The 18,839-nt window shown below is 33.4% G+C and overlaps 1 protein-coding gene across 1 annotated transcript in view; it reads left to right on the forward strand.

The window, feature by feature from the left end:
* The window catches only part of LOC123659398 (protein phosphatase Slingshot-like), a 41,715-nt gene that overhangs the window by 17,699 nt on the left and 5,177 nt on the right, over positions 1 to 18,839 (forward strand). Inside the window, exons 3-6 of the mRNA XM_045594614.1 lie at positions 4,431 to 4,555; positions 10,402 to 10,573; positions 17,029 to 17,182; positions 18,522 to 18,695. Coding sequence (XP_045450570.1) covers positions 4,431 to 4,555; positions 10,402 to 10,573; positions 17,029 to 17,182; positions 18,522 to 18,695 — 625 coding nt within the window. The remainder of the gene's footprint in view (positions 1 to 4,430; positions 4,556 to 10,401; positions 10,574 to 17,028; positions 17,183 to 18,521; positions 18,696 to 18,839) is intronic.

Here is an 18,839-nt window from a genome sequence, read left to right on the forward strand (position 1 = left end):
CAACCAACCAACCAACCAACCAACCAACCAACCAACCAACCAACCAACCAACCAACCAACCAACCAACCAACAACAGTAAAAGCTTTTGATGATTTGAGAGATGTTGAATTGAAATTCCGATCGTTCACCTACATGAATAAAGGTCTATGCCCAGTAGATAGATCTTACAGGATAAATTAAGCAATCAAAAATATTTACTAAAAACATCCACGAACTTCTATGTTTTAAACGCCAAAAATGTCTTAACGAAAACAATACCTTGAGGCCATATTGGGAAATAGAGTAAATAAGTAACAGCTGAATACTTTCATTCATGTTCTCATTTAGAATTCAATTGAAATGTAGGCATTCGCCTTTAAATCTCGATAAATAAAGGTGAACGACTAGCTGCTCCAAGTTAAGTGAGCGCTACTGCCTATGTGAGGTTTATTACAGAGATTGTGTCGAATTTCAACTCTATGGCTCTCCTGGGTCCTATAACTGGAAATCTAAACGCTTAACGATAAGATTTTTACTTAAATTACCAATACTTTTTGTTAAACTGAAAACCCCGTCGAAATCGGTCCAGCCGTTTCAGATATTATCCGGAACAAACAGACAGACAGACAGACAAAAATTGTAAAAAAAATGTTATTGTGGTATATGTAATGTGTATACATCCATAGCTATGGATTTAGTAAAAAGCGGTTATTTTGAAATTACAAACAGACACTCCAATTTTATTCATTTGTAAGATTAGGTGATAGTTACTCGAAATGGTTCAGTAAAATAATAACTGAAATATTGTATAGTCAAATTAGGATTGATAACGCTGAATATGTAAGCGCTTAAAACAACATTTATTACAATCAATTCATTGAGAAATACACGTGCGTACTTATATAAAATACATTTAGTTCTCGATTACATTACATTTAGATCTCATATAATTAGTTTAAAATAATTGTTGTTTTCGATGTGTAAAAAATACATCGTGAGGGAAACCGAGAAAAGATTCGGAAGATATCCTAATATGTACGAGTATATTATGCTATATGTTCGCATTGGATCAATGTAGCAGATTACGTAAAATCCTTCTCCTACATAAAATAAGTAATAGACTTGAATTTTCTGTAAATTCTACTACATTACCAATAATATATAGAATGTTCGACTCCTAAATGTCCTTCAAACGGGTGGTTCTGTAGGTGTTATATAGCACTTTTTTTAAACTTTACTTTGTCTTCATGATGAGCTACTCTGGCAACGTACTTGTCAAATGCTATTTTACTTAGCCGTAAAAACGTCGATAAAGTAAAAAATTAGCATTAATTGTCGTATACAACTAAAGAACCGCACAGAATTATTTTTCTCGTAGAAGGTTTATTATTGTGAATTATAGCCGTGCTTACGCGCTCACGAAAGATATCATGCGGGACGAGTCTATCAATGTAGGTTCTCTATTTAACCAAAAACAAATTTAAGAATGGGCTAGGATTTTTTTTATTACCTACAGAAACACAAATTGAAATAACGTAGTTAGGAGTCGAACATTCTATATATTTATATTGAAATGCTCTTGCTATGAAGGAATAGGCAATGGCCGAAGCTTAAACCACCAAATTTCTCTATTGTAGGGTAGTGTAATTTCTCTATTAAAAGCTACAATTGTTTTTTATGATAAAAATCCTAACCACTAGTTTCACACACCCAGACAGGGATGAGAGATTCATAAAAATAACCGCCCAGACCTAGAGATATTTTGATTGTGTTTTAAAAAGGTATTCGTCCCTTTCTCTTAATAATTGAAACGTAATATTTATTCAAAAGAAAAACGTTTATGTAAATAAAATAAAGCAAGAATTACAAAAACGAATAACTTTTTTATGATCAATATTTATTTTAGATTTTATTGAATAACTTTTTTTTTGAAGCCATCATCATTTGAGATATTTATTTACTCGAGCGAAGAGCTAAAATCTTCTTAACTTGAAAAGCATGAAATTGAATGCATTTAGAAGTTCCTTGAATATTTGTTTTTGACTTAAAATTCGTTTTAAATGCCTCAAGCATTCCTTTTTAATGAAATTTGAGTGAATTTCTGCAATACATTATTATACTTGCATGCAAAAATTAAATCCGTTTTCCATGTAGGTATTGTCATCCAATAAAGTATCCAAAAGCATTGTGAAAATTTCTAAGCGTGATTTAGTCTTACTTTGTTACTTATAAAAAAAAAAGCCGTTAGTTGCCGGTTAGTAGATATGTGTGGATTAAATATTTTGTATTAAATTTAAAACGCATATTCTAAATCGATTGAGTTAAAATATTATGCAAAATATATACAAATCAAAGTCAAATATTAAGTACATTGGGTGCAACGGACGGTCTACCTAAAGACGAAACTTACAAAATATTTATTTCTGTATAAAATATTACAAATTAAAAATAAAAAATATTCATAACATTTCGTGGTTCGTGTAACATTATACTTTTGGGCATAGTTCTCTTACTCATTGGTAAGAGAAGGATCGGAACTTAATCCACCACGCTACTCCACTGCGGATTGCCCGATATATTCCCTAATATCACCACACTGTAACTGCGGTGTGATTGGTTGTTTGAAATTACTCTGTGAAATATATTAAACTAAACTTCATTTTACTTTTGTACATCATACTTACTCACACAGTCTACACAGTATTGATTCTTGTTTAAAAATTATGTTTACAAAAGCTCCTTCGTTCCAATAAGTCGAAGCGTAACATTTTATCACCAATCTTCCTTAGAGTGATATATAAAAATATTTACTCGAATTTTACCGTTTTATCTTATGACTGTCTCTTGCCCACGACTACTTTAAAAGTTTATATAATATACCATATATTACATATACAAATAAATTTTGTCCGTTTTAGAAACATTTTTTTTATTGATGCTTCCCTTCAATTGGTTGTAGTTTAATATTATGTAGCCTAAAGCCTCTTTCTAGTTTTTTTTGTTCAATTCAATATTTCTATAATACATAAATTGTTCAATACTTCTACTCTCAAGATTACTGCGTTAAACCAAACATATTCTTCTGCTTTGTAATATTGGCATAGATTACCGTATTGAATTATAAGTAAACTGTAAAAGTGTATTGATATAGATTAAGAAATCAAAGTTAAAGCGTTTGTTTATTACAGTATTTGAAATATTTTTACGGTACGGATCAGATGTAGACTACGGCAGATATACTTTAAAGTCTATTAGTATGCGATCGATGAACCTAAAGCTAGATACACCATATATATTTATTATATACTGGCTGTCCGGACAGACTTCGTTCTGTCAAATGTTAATAGTAAAAATATATATATATATATTTTTTTTTTGTATTAAAACCTTCCGTTGGCCTTAAGGAACGTACAAAAAAATAAATAAGCCGAATTGGTCGAGCCATTCTCGAGTTATGTGCTTAGCAACATTCATTTTTATTTATATAGATATACTAGCCACCCGCCCCGGCTTCGCACGGTTGCAAAAACTATCAATGTTCCTATACTATATTTTGCATGTATTATACATATAAACCTTCCTCTCGAATCAATCTATTTACTAAAGAAAACCGCATGAAAATCCGTTACGTAGTTTTAAAGATCTAAGCATACAGACAGCAGCAAGCGACTGTTTATACTATGTAATGATAGTACGACGTAGTAGTAAGTACACCAATAAATAAGACATTATAGACTTTTATAACTATTTTATGTGGTAAAATAATGGCGGCAGGAGTCTTTAATATTATTGGCATGATATATCGTTATAATATCTATAATTAAATCATCACAATGGTGTCATGCTATCTTTAATAGATGGAATAGGAAACCAAGAATTATAGTTGTCTTAACTCCTGTTTAAATATGCTTTATCGTCTAAACGACTTCACAACACCTAGTTGAGAACCATTGCTATAAAATTTAAAATGCGCTATTATTCATAGATTTTTTAAATGAATGACTATCTTAGGTCATGAGGCGCCCTACCCTCTTCATTGATTTGGGAGTGTCGACTCGACAATTAACGTCTAACGTTTCTACGTTAAACGATTCTTTTGTTGCTTTTCTTGATTTACAACATTGTACTTTTGTCGACATTTTTCCGTTGCTTTTATTCAGAGGTTTCTAATATTTCGTTTTAAAAACAAAAGTTCTTTAAAAAAATAATATTTTAATAAAATGACTTGTTTATCTGTTTTTTATTTATATATATATGTTATTGCACACTTTAAAATTATATAAAAAGTAACTAGTCAACCGGTGTATGGTAATTTTAGGTTATAAACCAATTAATAACAGTTAATGAAGGCTTTATATTTTTCTTGAAAATTCATGTAAATAATATATGTAAATCAATATTTTAAGAACTGTACCAAAATTGTTAAAATTGTTCTTTTTTTATTTCACAGGATAAACATTACCTCTGCATAATGGCATCCGACTCTCCTGACCAAAACCTGACGCAGTACTTTAGTCTTTGTAACGATTTTATACACGCCGCGCGATTGAGGGATGGAAACGTTCTAATACATTGGTGAGTATTAGAATTTTTTAAATATTTTTTTGGTTTCCTAAAAAAGCCAATATCTCTTAATTAGCTGTTGATGAGAAATATAGATTAAAGAAAATTAATGAATTTGTACTCATACTTTAGTATTTTTAATCTTAAAATCTCAGCCGAATTAGAACAAGAGAATATAGTTGCTTCTACAGTGTTAGAATTCTTTCAGTTTCAAAGTACATTATCACTTCTTACAATTTGCATTTCATTCAATGGCCTCCGAACTGAAACGTCCTCACTGGCTCGTCGGCGACAAATGGGTCAAGGTGCGCCTTGGTTTCATCCTTAAGTTGAAGGCTTTATTTAAAGGAAAGTCGTTAGGATGTCGCAATTATCAAAACTTATAGTCACTATCTAATTTTAAGAGCCTTTAAACATTTCTGTACCAAGAAGAATCTGAAATCACTTGTATATCTTAAGAAGAAAATTTTATCACCTTTTTCTCTCTATCAATTAGTCTTAGATATACCACTTAAACAATTTCTAGAAGAAGAGATTGCATTCTTTTTTAAATTTGTTTTAAAAAGGTCTTGCCTAGCTTTACATGACAAGCAAATGCTCAGAATCAGAACTCAAGCTGGCGCATATAGTTTACTTTATAGGCTTAATAAAAAGGGACAGTATTCACGAAGTGGATTAAAAGGCTCTCTGTATCCCATTATCCTTTTCTCTCCAAAAGGAGTATTCATAGTTTCCATCAAAACTTTTTACTGAAGTATTTTACGTTAAAAAAAAATTAAACAAAATTTTTTTTTATCTCGCTTGCCTGTTTCGTTCAGTGTGTGTATTTATATTTAGCATGAGGGCAAGTCCTATGTTCACGCTATTAAGCTTATCTGGGATACACATACACGTGTTTACCCTTTGAACGTGGCTTTGTGCCAATTCAATATTTTTGTCCTTTTTATTAGATTTCCGTGATACATAAGTAAAACTCTACTTACATAAAAACTTGCCTTAAATACGTAAAACTGTCGAGAAATAATCTTATTCTTGAAGATAGATTTTTTTCTTCTTCCGTAGAAGCCTAATTTATCTTGCATAAAACGTGACATAATATCTATTGTGAAGTATTTTATGAAGCTTTGTATAATTTGACAGTAAAGCCTTGCCGTTCTTTCAACGGTAATCCCTTATGTAAAGACATAAACGATTTGTTTAACACGTTAGTGACTCCGGACAATTTATCTGTATTAATTCTGAAAGAATATCATTAATCTTACACAGTGGTGGTCTCAGGTTGTGGCCAATGGTAATAAGGTTTTAGCGCTTAGTTTTATTCACGATAAATTTCAACTGCGGTTGCAAACATGTTTCTGAGACAGCGCATACCTCGCTGTAAGTTTTTTTATACCCCTAGGATGAGAAACGAGCTTACGGTCCGCCCTACAGTCAGTGGATACCGTAGCCTATGGGAGCCTGTAACAACAGATCGGCTCTCTTATCTAATCTTACCCAGAAACTCTGACTAACTTGCTCGCCACGGGAACACGACACAACTCGTGAGCAGTTTTATTTTACTGTGATCATCTGTAAGGTTGAGATAACTCCATAATTGGGCAGTTAATAATTATGTTGGCAAAAGAAAAAAAAAACTGACTTCAATTACATCGATAAGTGATACAACGTAGATCGACGAAAAAATAGTCAACGCGTTATCAAAGATTACTCAAAAAGTAGTTATCAGATCTCGATAAAATTTAAATGTGACCACATGATAAACATCAGCTTTTGATTAAATTAAAAATTATTAAAATCGGTACATCCAGTAAAAAGTTATGTGGTATAATACAACGTAGGTCGACGAAAAAAGCGTCAAGTAAAAAAGTTGTTAGATCTCAAATAAATTTAAATGGGACCAATTGACACACACCACCTTTCGGTTAAAAAAAAATTGTCCAAATCGGTCCACACGGTCAAAAGTTCTTATTTAACATACATAAAAAAAATACAGTCGAATTGAGAACCTCCTCCTTTTTTGAAAGTCGGTAAAAAAATTACAGCAAGAAATTTCTGCTGTGATTTACCTTAATAATGGACGTAAACGTGCATTTATACTTTACCTTACTATACTTTACCTACCTGTTAGCGTTAGGCCCTAAACGAAAAATCTATATTTCTGTCTCGAGAATTTTAACGCATCATATTTGTATTGATTGTATTGCTAAACTTTATGAATGTAGAAAACAGACTAAGATGACCCCTCGAGCATACAGCTGAAATCACGTGTAATTAGGTTATCTTTACACTAAATGGCATGTATTCAATGATACATGCCGAAAAATAAGTGGTACTGGGTACTAGATCCCTGGAATGTTCCAGGGAAATCATTTCAAACCTTAAGTAATGTGTAAAAGGGACGGGTTGGTGAAGTCTACCCTCTTATCCCTTTGATCTTTTTTAAGGCGAAATACTTAGGTTACCTTCAATTACTTTTCTATAGCAAATATAAATTAGAGATCTGTAAACGTTTTTTTGGAAAATTTTCGATCTTAAGGAAAATAAGAAAAACAATTTGGTTCGATTTCCGTATATGAAGACGTATAGACAGATTTATGCTCTTTTCTATTTTTTTTCAGATTTAGGCGAGCGTTATTTATTTAGTTGAGTTTAACTTTAAAATACTCAGTGTACCCTTAAGCTAAAAGTGTAGTAAGAGATCTGTCAATTGAACAAAGCCAACAAAGTAAACTATAGACCGATAGCAGTTATATGATTTATTTCAGGCGTAACGTGTTCTTTGCAAGAACTTCTATTGACGCAATAATTTGAGGAGAAATAACCCGAAGTCACATACCTCTAAATCGCAGTTAAGAGGTGTATGGACTCAGTCAAAGATAAATTTATTCATTCACAAATTATTAAATAATAAATTATTGATACCGATATAGCTTAGTACTTTCATTTGGTTTTCTATTCATGGCAAATGTCAAATCGTGTAATAAAAAAAAATACTTATGTATATAACTATGAAAACGGTAAAGAAATACACTACTTAATTCAATGATCGCGCTCTGTGATAAGGATTTCGCAAAGACGCTCAGAGCTTTGTAGCTTAACCGTCAGGCCGCCATAATCAAATTATATTATTGGATAATATTTACTTGATAAATTTGTTTTTCTTTTCTTGAGAAAACGTCTATGTTTAGCAATTATGGTAAATTATAATTATGTTATAAAAGTATCAGTTTACAAATTAAGTAGTCTTTAAGTTTAATCTGTTTTTTTAAGGCAAATATTTCTTTTCTTTAATAATTTTTACTAACTTACATTTTTGTTAACTTAGTAGTATTATGAGATTTACCTACTACTGCAAAAATTACTTATTTAAAACTGTATGTAAAGTAATACGCGATTTTAAAAGGATAAGCGTAATGTTTTTGTACATTCGCTTGCTTACTCGGTAAATGCAATAGAAACAATACATTGTTTAATACGAGGTAAAACTTAATACTCAGAAGAATACGTAAGAAAAGGGTTTTTGTACGAAGAACCTTATATAAGCACGCAAACAATTTAATGACCCCGTTTTTCTGAACTGCGGAAGAAAACTACTTTTACGCTTTAATTAGTTTCCGTAAAACCGACCTCGACCTGTTGAGATGCGACGACTGCATTCGACAATTCAGTTTTGTCTTTGTTTTAAGAGTTCAAGTGTGTAAATTTTTTTAATATTTCATATTTTTACGCTTACATGTTAGAAAAAAAAGTTTTCAGGGTAAACCAACATCTAACGTTGTAATTACTAACTAGTAACGTATAGTTGACTAAAGTGTTAAAAAATTCAAACGAAACATAATCCATACTAATATTATAAATGCGAAAGTAACTCTGTCTGTCTGTCGCGCTTTCATGCCAAAACTACTGTACCGATTTAAATGAAATTTGGTACACAGATAGTCTAGAGTCTGAAAAAGGACCATAGGCTACTTTATAATGCGAAAACAGGGGTTGAAAGGTGGGGATGAAAAGTTGAATGGAAGTATCGTCATTTTTAGAGCTAGAAGCTTGAAACTGAAATTTTTTTAGGCTGTATTCGATATTAATACATATGACATTCAAAGTTTGTAAAAGTTTTACCCTCAAGGGTGTAAAATAACAATAGGGAATAGATATTGAAAGTTTGTACGGAAATATGTAAGGTTTATGTGAATATTTTATAATTTTGCGACAAGAGACAAAATATTAGAGCTATTCTGATGTCCAAAATAAACCAAAAGATATATCCAAAAAATGGTTTCTTAAGTCTAAAGTCACTATTCCATGAGGACGAAGTCGCGGGCACAGCTAGTTTTTTAACCGACTTCCAAAAAAGGAGGAGGTTCTCAATTCGACTGTATTTTTTTTATGTATGTTACATCAGAACTTTTGACCGTGTGGACCGATTTCGACAATTTTTTTTTTAATCGAAAGGTGATGTGTGCCAATTGGTCCCATTTAAATTTTATTGAGATCTGACAACTACTTTTTGAGTAATCTTTGATAACGCGTAGTAACTTGACTATTTTTTCGTCGATCTACGTTGTATTAGTCGTCGATGTAATTGAAGTCGGTTTTTTTTTCGCTTGCGAGCAAACACAATTATTAAATAAATTCGATCATACTGATTACTCTAGATTTAATTTAAAATCTTTGATTAGCTCCTTCATCAATTATATATAATTAATCTATTACTTCCATCAAATGAAATTTATTTGAAAGAGTAAAGAGTAGTAGAGTAAGTAAGAGTAACTAACTATAGTAATGATCGTCAATTTATGTAGTCTTTTTTAAAGAATATGTGGAATTCGTAATCCTTAAAGTTAATTGACAAATGTAAACTAAATCAGAGTAGAAAAACAATTTGATAAGACACTGAATGAATTGCAATTGTTATTCCTTATATAAATCTCTTGTATAATTCTTAATACCTTACACCGTCGTTACGTTACCGTTACGGTAATAATAAATATATATATATTTATTATTGTGGATAATCTAGCGCTTTAATATAAGACATCCGCACTGATAGAAAAAATGCTGTTGTACGAAAAAACCAGAAAGGGATTACCTTTCTTGTTTATCCATACAACAGTAGGTGGGAAGGTTTGTGACTGTGTCACGACTTCATCATGTTCTTCTTCACTTCGAAGCACGACAAATTTTGAAACAGAAAAATATTTTTTTAATTTAAATTTTCAGCAGTTGTAAATGAGATTCAGATCCGTGACCTAAACTTTTGTAAACCCATCTGATTTCCCGGTACGAGCTGTGAACAAATTTTACGTAAGCTGTTATGTAAATGTGAAATAAATAAAATAATAGGCCTTTTGTTATAGATCAATGTATATCCAATACATTATCTCGTATAAAATGTATCTCGTATTAAATTGTGCAAAAAATATGATCTTTTTATGGGTTTCATTAATACTATAGAGCGCTTAAGAACTTTTAAAATTATAGTAAAATGAATAGCCTACGTTATATTGTATCATACTGGATGAACTAGAGAATACTTGTCATAGTCTTGACATGGTACTCCCAAGCGACCTTTTGTACCTCTGCCTCTATAGAAAAGCCGTTCACATTGTTAGAGATTTCATTTCAAGAGCATTTGAGTAACTGGTCCACTGTGTATTATCTCTGTGACAATAATCTTATGAGCAAGGCTTCTGTAAAGGTGATTAGCTAGTACCGAGCTATTTTTACACGATCTTATGATATTTCCAATTTTAGTATGTATTAAACAGAGAAATATATTAGTTACGTCCCTATATGTCTCGTTCGATAAGTACTTTATTACTTTTATTAAAAAATAAAATAATCTATTTTATCTTTAGTTTGGCGGGCATGTCTCGTAGCGTGACGGTAGCTGTCGCATACATAATGTCCGTCACGCCGCTAACTTGGCGCGAGGCATTAAAAGTGGTGCGGGCGGGGCGTGCCGTCGCCAACCCTAATCTCGGATTCCAGCGGCAATTGCAAGATTTCGAAACGTACAAGCTAATGGAGGTAAGTACTATAATGTGTTGAAATGTTTTGTATTTTACGACGTTATACCACACGAAACATCACACCTATGGGAAAAGTGTACGAGTTGATCCCTTTAAGGGAGAATGCTCGTAACTAAACTTACTACTTAAGCTATTTTCAAGGTAATATCTATATCAAAGTTGTTAATGAGAGTAAATTTATCCTTCTACTATTTGTCATAATCAAAATATAAAATTTACTGATCTTTTATTAAGCAGTCAAAAATTACGCTGCAATCGAAAATAAACTTACCTCGTAGGACCATCCTGTACCTCTTTCACCAGTACTAATATTATATAGAGAGGAAATATTCATACTATACTATATAAAGAGGAAATATTCATATTTTTGTAGTTTTGAATGTTTGTAATGGATAAATCAAAACTACTGGACCAACTTTTTAAATTTTTAACGAGGAGAATGCTACATTATCACTGAGTGACATAGGCTATATTTGAGCAGGAGTAAACAGAGCGGCCAAAATCATGTTCTCCACGCGGCGAAATCGTGAGCGTAAAGCTAGTCTGCAATAAAGATTTATATTTCTAAAATCACTTACACTGAGGAATCGTTTTTTAAGTGATTCAGAAACGACCCTCACATTACTACACTTTATCGATGGCAATAAATTTGGAGATGGCCGCAGCTATTAGATCTTTGTTGGAAAAATATCACGAACATTGGAACCCACACCCTAATGATGTTAACGAAACGCTATTACTGAAACTCCGCGGTTCTACAGTACAAACCGCAATAGAAAGTAACTTCCACTAACTTTTGATTTTACAGAACACGCTCTACTACAATGGCTATAATAACAAAGAATATAAAAATGGGTTTAATCGTTTTTTTAGTATATTATCATTTAAATTGAAGTAAATATTTTTACACACACATGTAACTACTACCGTTTATTTTACCTTATACAAATTATTAATATTTCATGTAGGTATAAATATTACATACTTTCAAAGATATTAGATACCACAGAACAAAAAGTTTTTATAGTGTTTTTAAAATAAAACCGTAGCGAGCGCCACTTCTAAAGATGTGATATAATTTATAAAATGATAATTGTTACTCGATGATAAAGTGGTTATTTCCTTTTTTGTATGAACACGCTATTTAAAAAATACCGAACGATTACATAAAACTTTACAATATACCCATACATACATACATAGCATTAATATATAGCTATATGTACCCTACATGCCAAGTCTTTAAGCCAAAACTTCACACGGTGACTCATTTACTCAGTGTGGTGACCACTAATCTCGTCGCAGGTATTACGAGCTAGTAGGATAGTAAAATATAATTTAACACACGGAATAATATAGAGCGATTTTTGATAGATCGAGTGATACATAAAATTACCATAAAATAGCTATAAAATAATCTGATTTCGTAGGAAAAAAGTTTAAAGCTAGTTAACTTAAAGGAAATTTTTTATCATTCTTTTCTTTTCTATTTTACCGTTCTTAACTCGGTCAAATATCGCTCTATATTTTTTTCAGTTTTTAACGAGAAATAAAAAATATTACAGAGCGATTTTGATAGATCGAGTGATTCACAGAATTACTATAAAACAACCATACAACAAATGAAATAATTTGATTTCGTAGGAAAAGAGGCTAAAGTTTTCCATACCTAGAATTACTTGATATTCTTTTATATTTTCAAATATAAATATTTTGAAATCGATTTTTAAGCTATCCATTCATTCTACGTATGAATAGGTACCTAATTACTGAAATGGGAGTCTTTCGAATAAGTAATGTAATTGTCAAAGTTACCCTCATTCCAATTTTTATCGCACTGAACAATCAAATTCTGAAAATAGCCTTTGAAACGTGAGATTGTGGTAATACGTGGAATTGATAAAATAGTTGACATACTGCATACACACAACAATAAACAAATTACAATATTTCGTAATTATGAGTAGCTAACATAAAAGTAGCGGGAGTAGATTTAAGGGATAGGATGTAAATACAGATGAAATAGAAAGGAATCGTATACATAAAAATGACTGTAATAATTTTGATTTGATTGATTCATTGATTTGCTATAAACACCTCGCCGGTAAATTTTTAATTTATAGACATTAACATACTATTTTTTATTTTTACATTTTAATGAAATTATCTTTTCAGTAAATACAGTTTTGTACCACATAGACTATACATACATATATTTTTTTGGTTGTGTAAGTTGGCAATGACCTTGCTTTTAGTATGTTTTATATGTATACTTCTTAAAAATAAATATGAACATCAGTCAGCTGTTACCTATTAAATACTAGTATTATATAACAAACGACCGTCAGTGTGTGATAATACATAAAAACCTATATCTTTATAGTGGGTAATCCCATTAGGGTAGTTTTAAGTACACTTTCGACGCTGTAGACGGCTTTATAAATCAGAAAGAGCTTAATTAATTAACCACACTTCCCTAATCGGTGAAGTGAACCACACACAATCTGTGGCGTTCATTTTAATTACATTATCGTTATGTAATACTGCGGTTGTATTCGTAAAAGCATATTTGATGATGAACGCCAATCAAATTGAATTTTTACGATGTTTATTGGCGCGTTCATTTTGTTTAGTAAGCGTTGTTTTCTTTTTATCTTTTTTAATATTCCCTATCTTTGATCAATGACTTATTTTGAACAGAAAATGTTATTTACTGTTAAGATTTTCCAAATATTAAGATAATTTTCTTTGATGTTAGTCGAGCCTTAGCTTAATTTAATATTCCGATTCAATATCAAATATCATGAATTTAGATTAAATTGATTGTTTATAAGTAAAAGGTAAAGTCGCTAATTACTAAACAAGTTACTTGTCAATTCTAGGTACGATATATATAATCTGTATAATTTATTTAGAGGTTGTCTGTAAGAGATCACTATTAGTAACAACACTGCGTTTACCCTTTTTTAAGTTAGAATATTGTTATATCCCTTATCTTTTCATTTTAATCAATAATAATTGGTGAATTTTGAAATAATAACTTACTAAATAACTGAAATTATATGTAAATGAATTTTAAAAGTTTACTCTTTAATTTTGGAAGAGGTAGCAGAATGGCAAAGGGAAGTATATCTAACCTTTGTCGACTTCGAAAAAGCCTTCGACACGGTGAATAGAAAAGAAAGAAAGGCGTATGGTCACGCCTTGACGAGATAAGACTTCTTCCAAAGAAAAAAAAAATACACACTAAGTCTGTCCTTTTTTTTTTTTTTTTTTTTTTTTTTTTACGTGGGGAAAATCCATCATGGATACCCTCCAGCGCGGGGGTGCCAGAGGGTTATGTCAGACTCCTACTGACTAAAAACCACCACGTGTTAGCAGTCATCCGCCTGGGTGGGGCGAGAGGGGTCGCGCTAGCATTCGCCACCTCGCCTCAGCGGTAGGCCCGGACAAAGCTTCCGGGCCCCGGCATGATGGTGGGGTGGCCTCGCTCACAACAAGGCCACCCCCAGACGTATGGGGTCGTGTCGTCCGGCCGGCCGAAGTCCCCCGACTATCGGCCGCCGACCCCACTATTACGAGGGGGGGAGGAGGTGGGCAAACCGCCTTCTCCTTGCCCCCGTACGTCTGCGCCGGAGTGGTCCAGCAGAGGCGTCTTCCTCTCTGGCCCGCTCCGCGGTCTCCTTCTGCGTCATTACCTCTTCGCAGAAGGAGACCACCGCCTGCCACGATCTCTCGCTGTCAAGCATGGCCTTTACGACACTCGGCAGCGAGAGATCCCGTCCGATAACCGCTGAAAGCGTGCGCCGCTGCGGTTCCCAAGTGGCGCACGCCTCCAGCGTGTGGAGCGCCGTATCTTCTGGCGCTCCACACTCGTGGCAGGCTGGAGTCGCCTCCCGTCTCGCGATTTGGTGCAGGTACTTACCGAAGCACCCATGTCCGGAAAGCACCTGCACCAGACGGAAGGTCAGCGGCCCGAACCGCCGCCTCACCCACTTCCGGAGGACCGGCTTCACTGCGTCCACCGTCCACTGCCCGGGGACTGGCGAAGCCAAGTCCTCCGTCCACCGCCGCAACAGGGTGTCCTGCGCCAGCCTCTGCATGCGTGCGAGCTCCTCCCACGTAGGAGACTCCCCCCGGGATCTCCTCGCCGCCACAAAATGATATGTTTCGGCGAGGATCTCCGCCTGCAGTTCCCAGGGGGGATCGCCGGCCAGCACGCACGCCGCCGTCCAGGACACCGTCCGGTAACCGCGTATCGCCCTCGTCGCGATGACCCGCTGCGGCCGTCGCAGCTGGATTTTGTTGGCGCGACCGAGGGCGTCCGCCCAGATGGGTGCCCCGTACATGGCCATACTCCGGATGACCCCGGAGTACAGCCGACGGCAATGGGCACTCGGACCACCCACGTTCGGCAGCAGCCTTCCCAGTGAGGCGGCGGCTTTCACGACTCTTGGGGCTAGCTCTGCACACTAAGTCTGTCCTAAAGCAACTTAATGCTTGTGTTATAGGTAACAGCCAACTGGTATAGATTCATATTTTTTTATTCGATAAACTGGCTTATAAATAAAACATATATAAATATACTAGCTGTGCCCGCGACTTCGTCCGCGTGGAATTAAAAAAAATATTGTTAAGTTCGCAGAGTTACAAAATGAATAAATTTTTAAAATAAAAGTAGCCTAAGTTACTCCTTATTATATCAGCTATCTGCTAGTGAAAGTCGCGTCAAAATCGGTCCAGCCGTTTCATAGATTAGCCGAAACAAACAGATAGACAGACAGACAAAAATTATAAAAAGTGTTGTTTTTGTATATGTACCGTGTATCCATCACACAGCCAATCCTGGTCTTCATAACCGATGCTTACGATAGATCATTAGCATCTAGTGACCCGAAAAAATATCAAACGACCACCTGATGAAACTTTGCAAAGAGACCCCAATCGGCCACCAGATAAAGCGGCGTAAATAGGTATGGATCGGTCACACCCTCCGAAGGCATCCCTCTCACATACTAAGACAGGCCTTAGAGTGGACTCCTCAAAGGAAAAGGAAACGTGACCGCCCCAAGTAAACGTGGCGTGGTTCAGTCGCGTCGAAGAATGTCGGGCTTTTCTGGCCCGACATTAAGCTGATAGACCATGACCGAGCGAGATGGCAGCGCACTGTGGACGCCCTCTGTCCCAACAAGGGGACATAGGACATGAAGAGACCGTTTAACTCTTTTTCACCACAAATATTTTGCAAAAAAAGAAAATATATTTAAATAAAGCTTTCGTAACAGACTATTACAACAATTTGATTACACTGCGAAATTCGTACCACTAATATTTTCTAAATATTTATTTCGATTTTTATTCACTTTTTTATCAAACCAACTGTCAATAATTAATACAAAAATGAAAACAATTATCCAATTTTCTGCAGTTTACATTTGGTTGATTTATTTTCATTTCCATAGATTAATACAAATAATTTTAGGTAAAGAGTATAGGCAATAAAACTTTATGTGACATCTGTATTCAAGTTAATCGTAACTATCAGTTACATGAATTTTATGTGTCTATAACAGTTCAATGTCATTGTCTATTAATTTTTATGAGACCTAAACATAGCCAAATACTCTTTAAATGAAATGTAAACGTACTAGGGTTTTAGTACGCTCATAGTTAACCTACATGTAATCATGCATCAAAAAATATTTTAATATTTAGGAAAGAAACAATACAATAACAAGAAAATAGTAACATGTAAGATGAGGAAAAAACCGCCTTTGCACTGATACTTACGTAAATACAACATTAAAATCTATTAATACATGTAAGGACGTTGAGTGTGAGGCGTTTATTTGTTTATTAAAATCATTAAAAATTAAACATAAAAATCAAACCGATGATGTTTCAATGTATGTATGCTATATAATATGTACATTTGAGTTTTTATAAAAACCCTTAATGCCGTTAACTGTCTTTTTCGGTTGAATGAGCAACGCAATGTATAAAGAAATAATAAGAAAAATGTTTTACGTTAATAATTTTCATACTATTATTTTCAATATAATAGAGTTATATTTAACCATGGAAACTGTTATAAGATCAAATATGACTAATAATAATTTACAATAACGTCTTAAAATATTAGAAAACCAACAGCTTCCTATAAAAATGAATTTTTTTGATAATTTATAATATCATTATGATGCAAGGGTATAGTGACTGACAGTTTTTAAAAGAGTAACTTTTCAGTTGTTTGCTAATTCTTATTAGTAGGATTTACATTCCGAATCGGTAGTAACTTCACATTAATTATTCGTATAGAGTTAGTTTGGCAGACTTCCTAAAATTGCACTTTTTTAAATGTCGATTTAAAATTGCTATTGGAGCCTACTGAAATAAAGATGTTTTAGTGATGATTTTGATTATAATTTATTTTGTATAACATTTTGTACACAGGAAAGAAGGCGTCTTAAAGAACGCTACCCGTCTCTAGCTCTAGCGGATAGCGATTTAAAAGAATGTCGTGTCATGTTGGATTCCTATCAAACTATGCTCAGTCAGCGCACCATCTGCGAAGGAAAATGCTCAATGGGTCGACAATGTCCTACGGGTAGGTAAAATTATGCGAATTGAGGGCCTAAGCTATGTCAGGAGGTAGAAATTTATTGCTATATAATTTATTTATTTTTTGCGAATTTCTCCTATTTTGTTTTTTGGAATTGTGTTTCAAGAGATACGATTATAAATATTTAGAATGTTCGATTTATATATGCGATTTGTAAGCTACTCAAAACTACGTTTATGTCGTTTGCTTGACTACTTAATACATCTTAAAGTATTAGAATAAAATACGAGATACTAAAACTAACAAAGGAGAATTTAACGAGTTAAGTTTCTACATCAAATCTAAAATGAATTCAAGATGTTGTTATTTTCTAGAATTTTAACTTTTCTTAAACTCATATTCAAGTACAAAATATACATTATACTAGGTTATATATATTTAAATATTTAGACTTACGTGTGGTAGGTAGTGGCTAAGTCAATAAAGAAATAATGATATAAACGTAGTCATTTATTATTGAAGTAAGAAAAATTGTGTCTGTTCGAAAAATTATTGTGCCTTAGGTACCTGTTTTATTGTCCCAAAATTATATGTAGGTTAGTGTATTTTAAATTTGGATTAAGTAAGAGCGACTTAGTTTTAAGAGCATTTTGTTTACCTACCCTTACGATATTATTAAAAAATTTAATGTTTGTCTGAAATTGGTTAATAAATAAACTAAATTATTCACATTTTATTTTTCTTCAAGCCCCGTTTTTACGATAACAACGAGATTAGTGTGTAGTTTATTTAATTCGATGTAAATAAAGATTTATGACGTAAAAGTACGTTACTCGAACGATATCCTGAAAAAAAAATTATAAAAATAGCAACGAAAATAAACTTTGTTCTTTGCGCATTCCTGCAACGAGGGAAACGTCAATTATACAATTAATTAGAAATAAGTTGCAGTCTTCTAACCATGACTGCAATAACATTAAACCAGGGATGTTTAAAATTAAACAACGATGTTCCAACGGTAAATATATTTTCAAAAATATGGCACACAAGTTTGAAAGAGCACTTGTCATATTTAGCTAGCTGAAGCATACCTAACATTCGAATTTAATAACCAAGCACTACATCGTGTGGGTTTTTAACGAAGTAACTAGAAATACTTTAATAAGCACTTAGGGCTTTCGGCTGTAATATTATCACGCTGATTATTTAAAAAATGATAATTTGTAACATATTTCTTATAATTTGCTTTTTAAATAGTCATTTTTTGTAGCTAAAACACTGCTGTTTTTTATTATCCTTAAAACACTTTTCCCTTGAATTATTTTTATGTAAGCAATATAATAAAACAAGGTATTTTTGTGTATCATCACTTTTTTTAATGTAGGTGTGTGCAGAACCGGTTCAAAAAGACAACCTCGACCACGAAGGCCTTCAACAGCAACGAATACAGGCGATTCCGCTGGTCTGAAGAGGTCACCTTCCACTTTGTCTACGACATCAACTGCATCTGGTTATCGACCGCGATCCTCCCCTGCCGGCCTTTACAGTTATACTGGGGGTAATATAATATACCAAGTAATTTATATATTTTTATTTTTAAAAATGCTGCAAATGGACAGCAGTATAACAAATGCAATATGTGTAAAATGCACAACGCTTAAAATTAGTCACACAAGCAATTAACAAGTTGCATCTGCTTTTA

Source organism: Melitaea cinxia, chromosome 14 (genome assembly GCF_905220565.1).
Source record: "Melitaea cinxia chromosome 14, ilMelCinx1.1, whole genome shotgun sequence".
In the NCBI taxonomy this organism is placed as follows: domain Eukaryota; kingdom Metazoa; phylum Arthropoda; class Insecta; order Lepidoptera; family Nymphalidae; genus Melitaea; species Melitaea cinxia.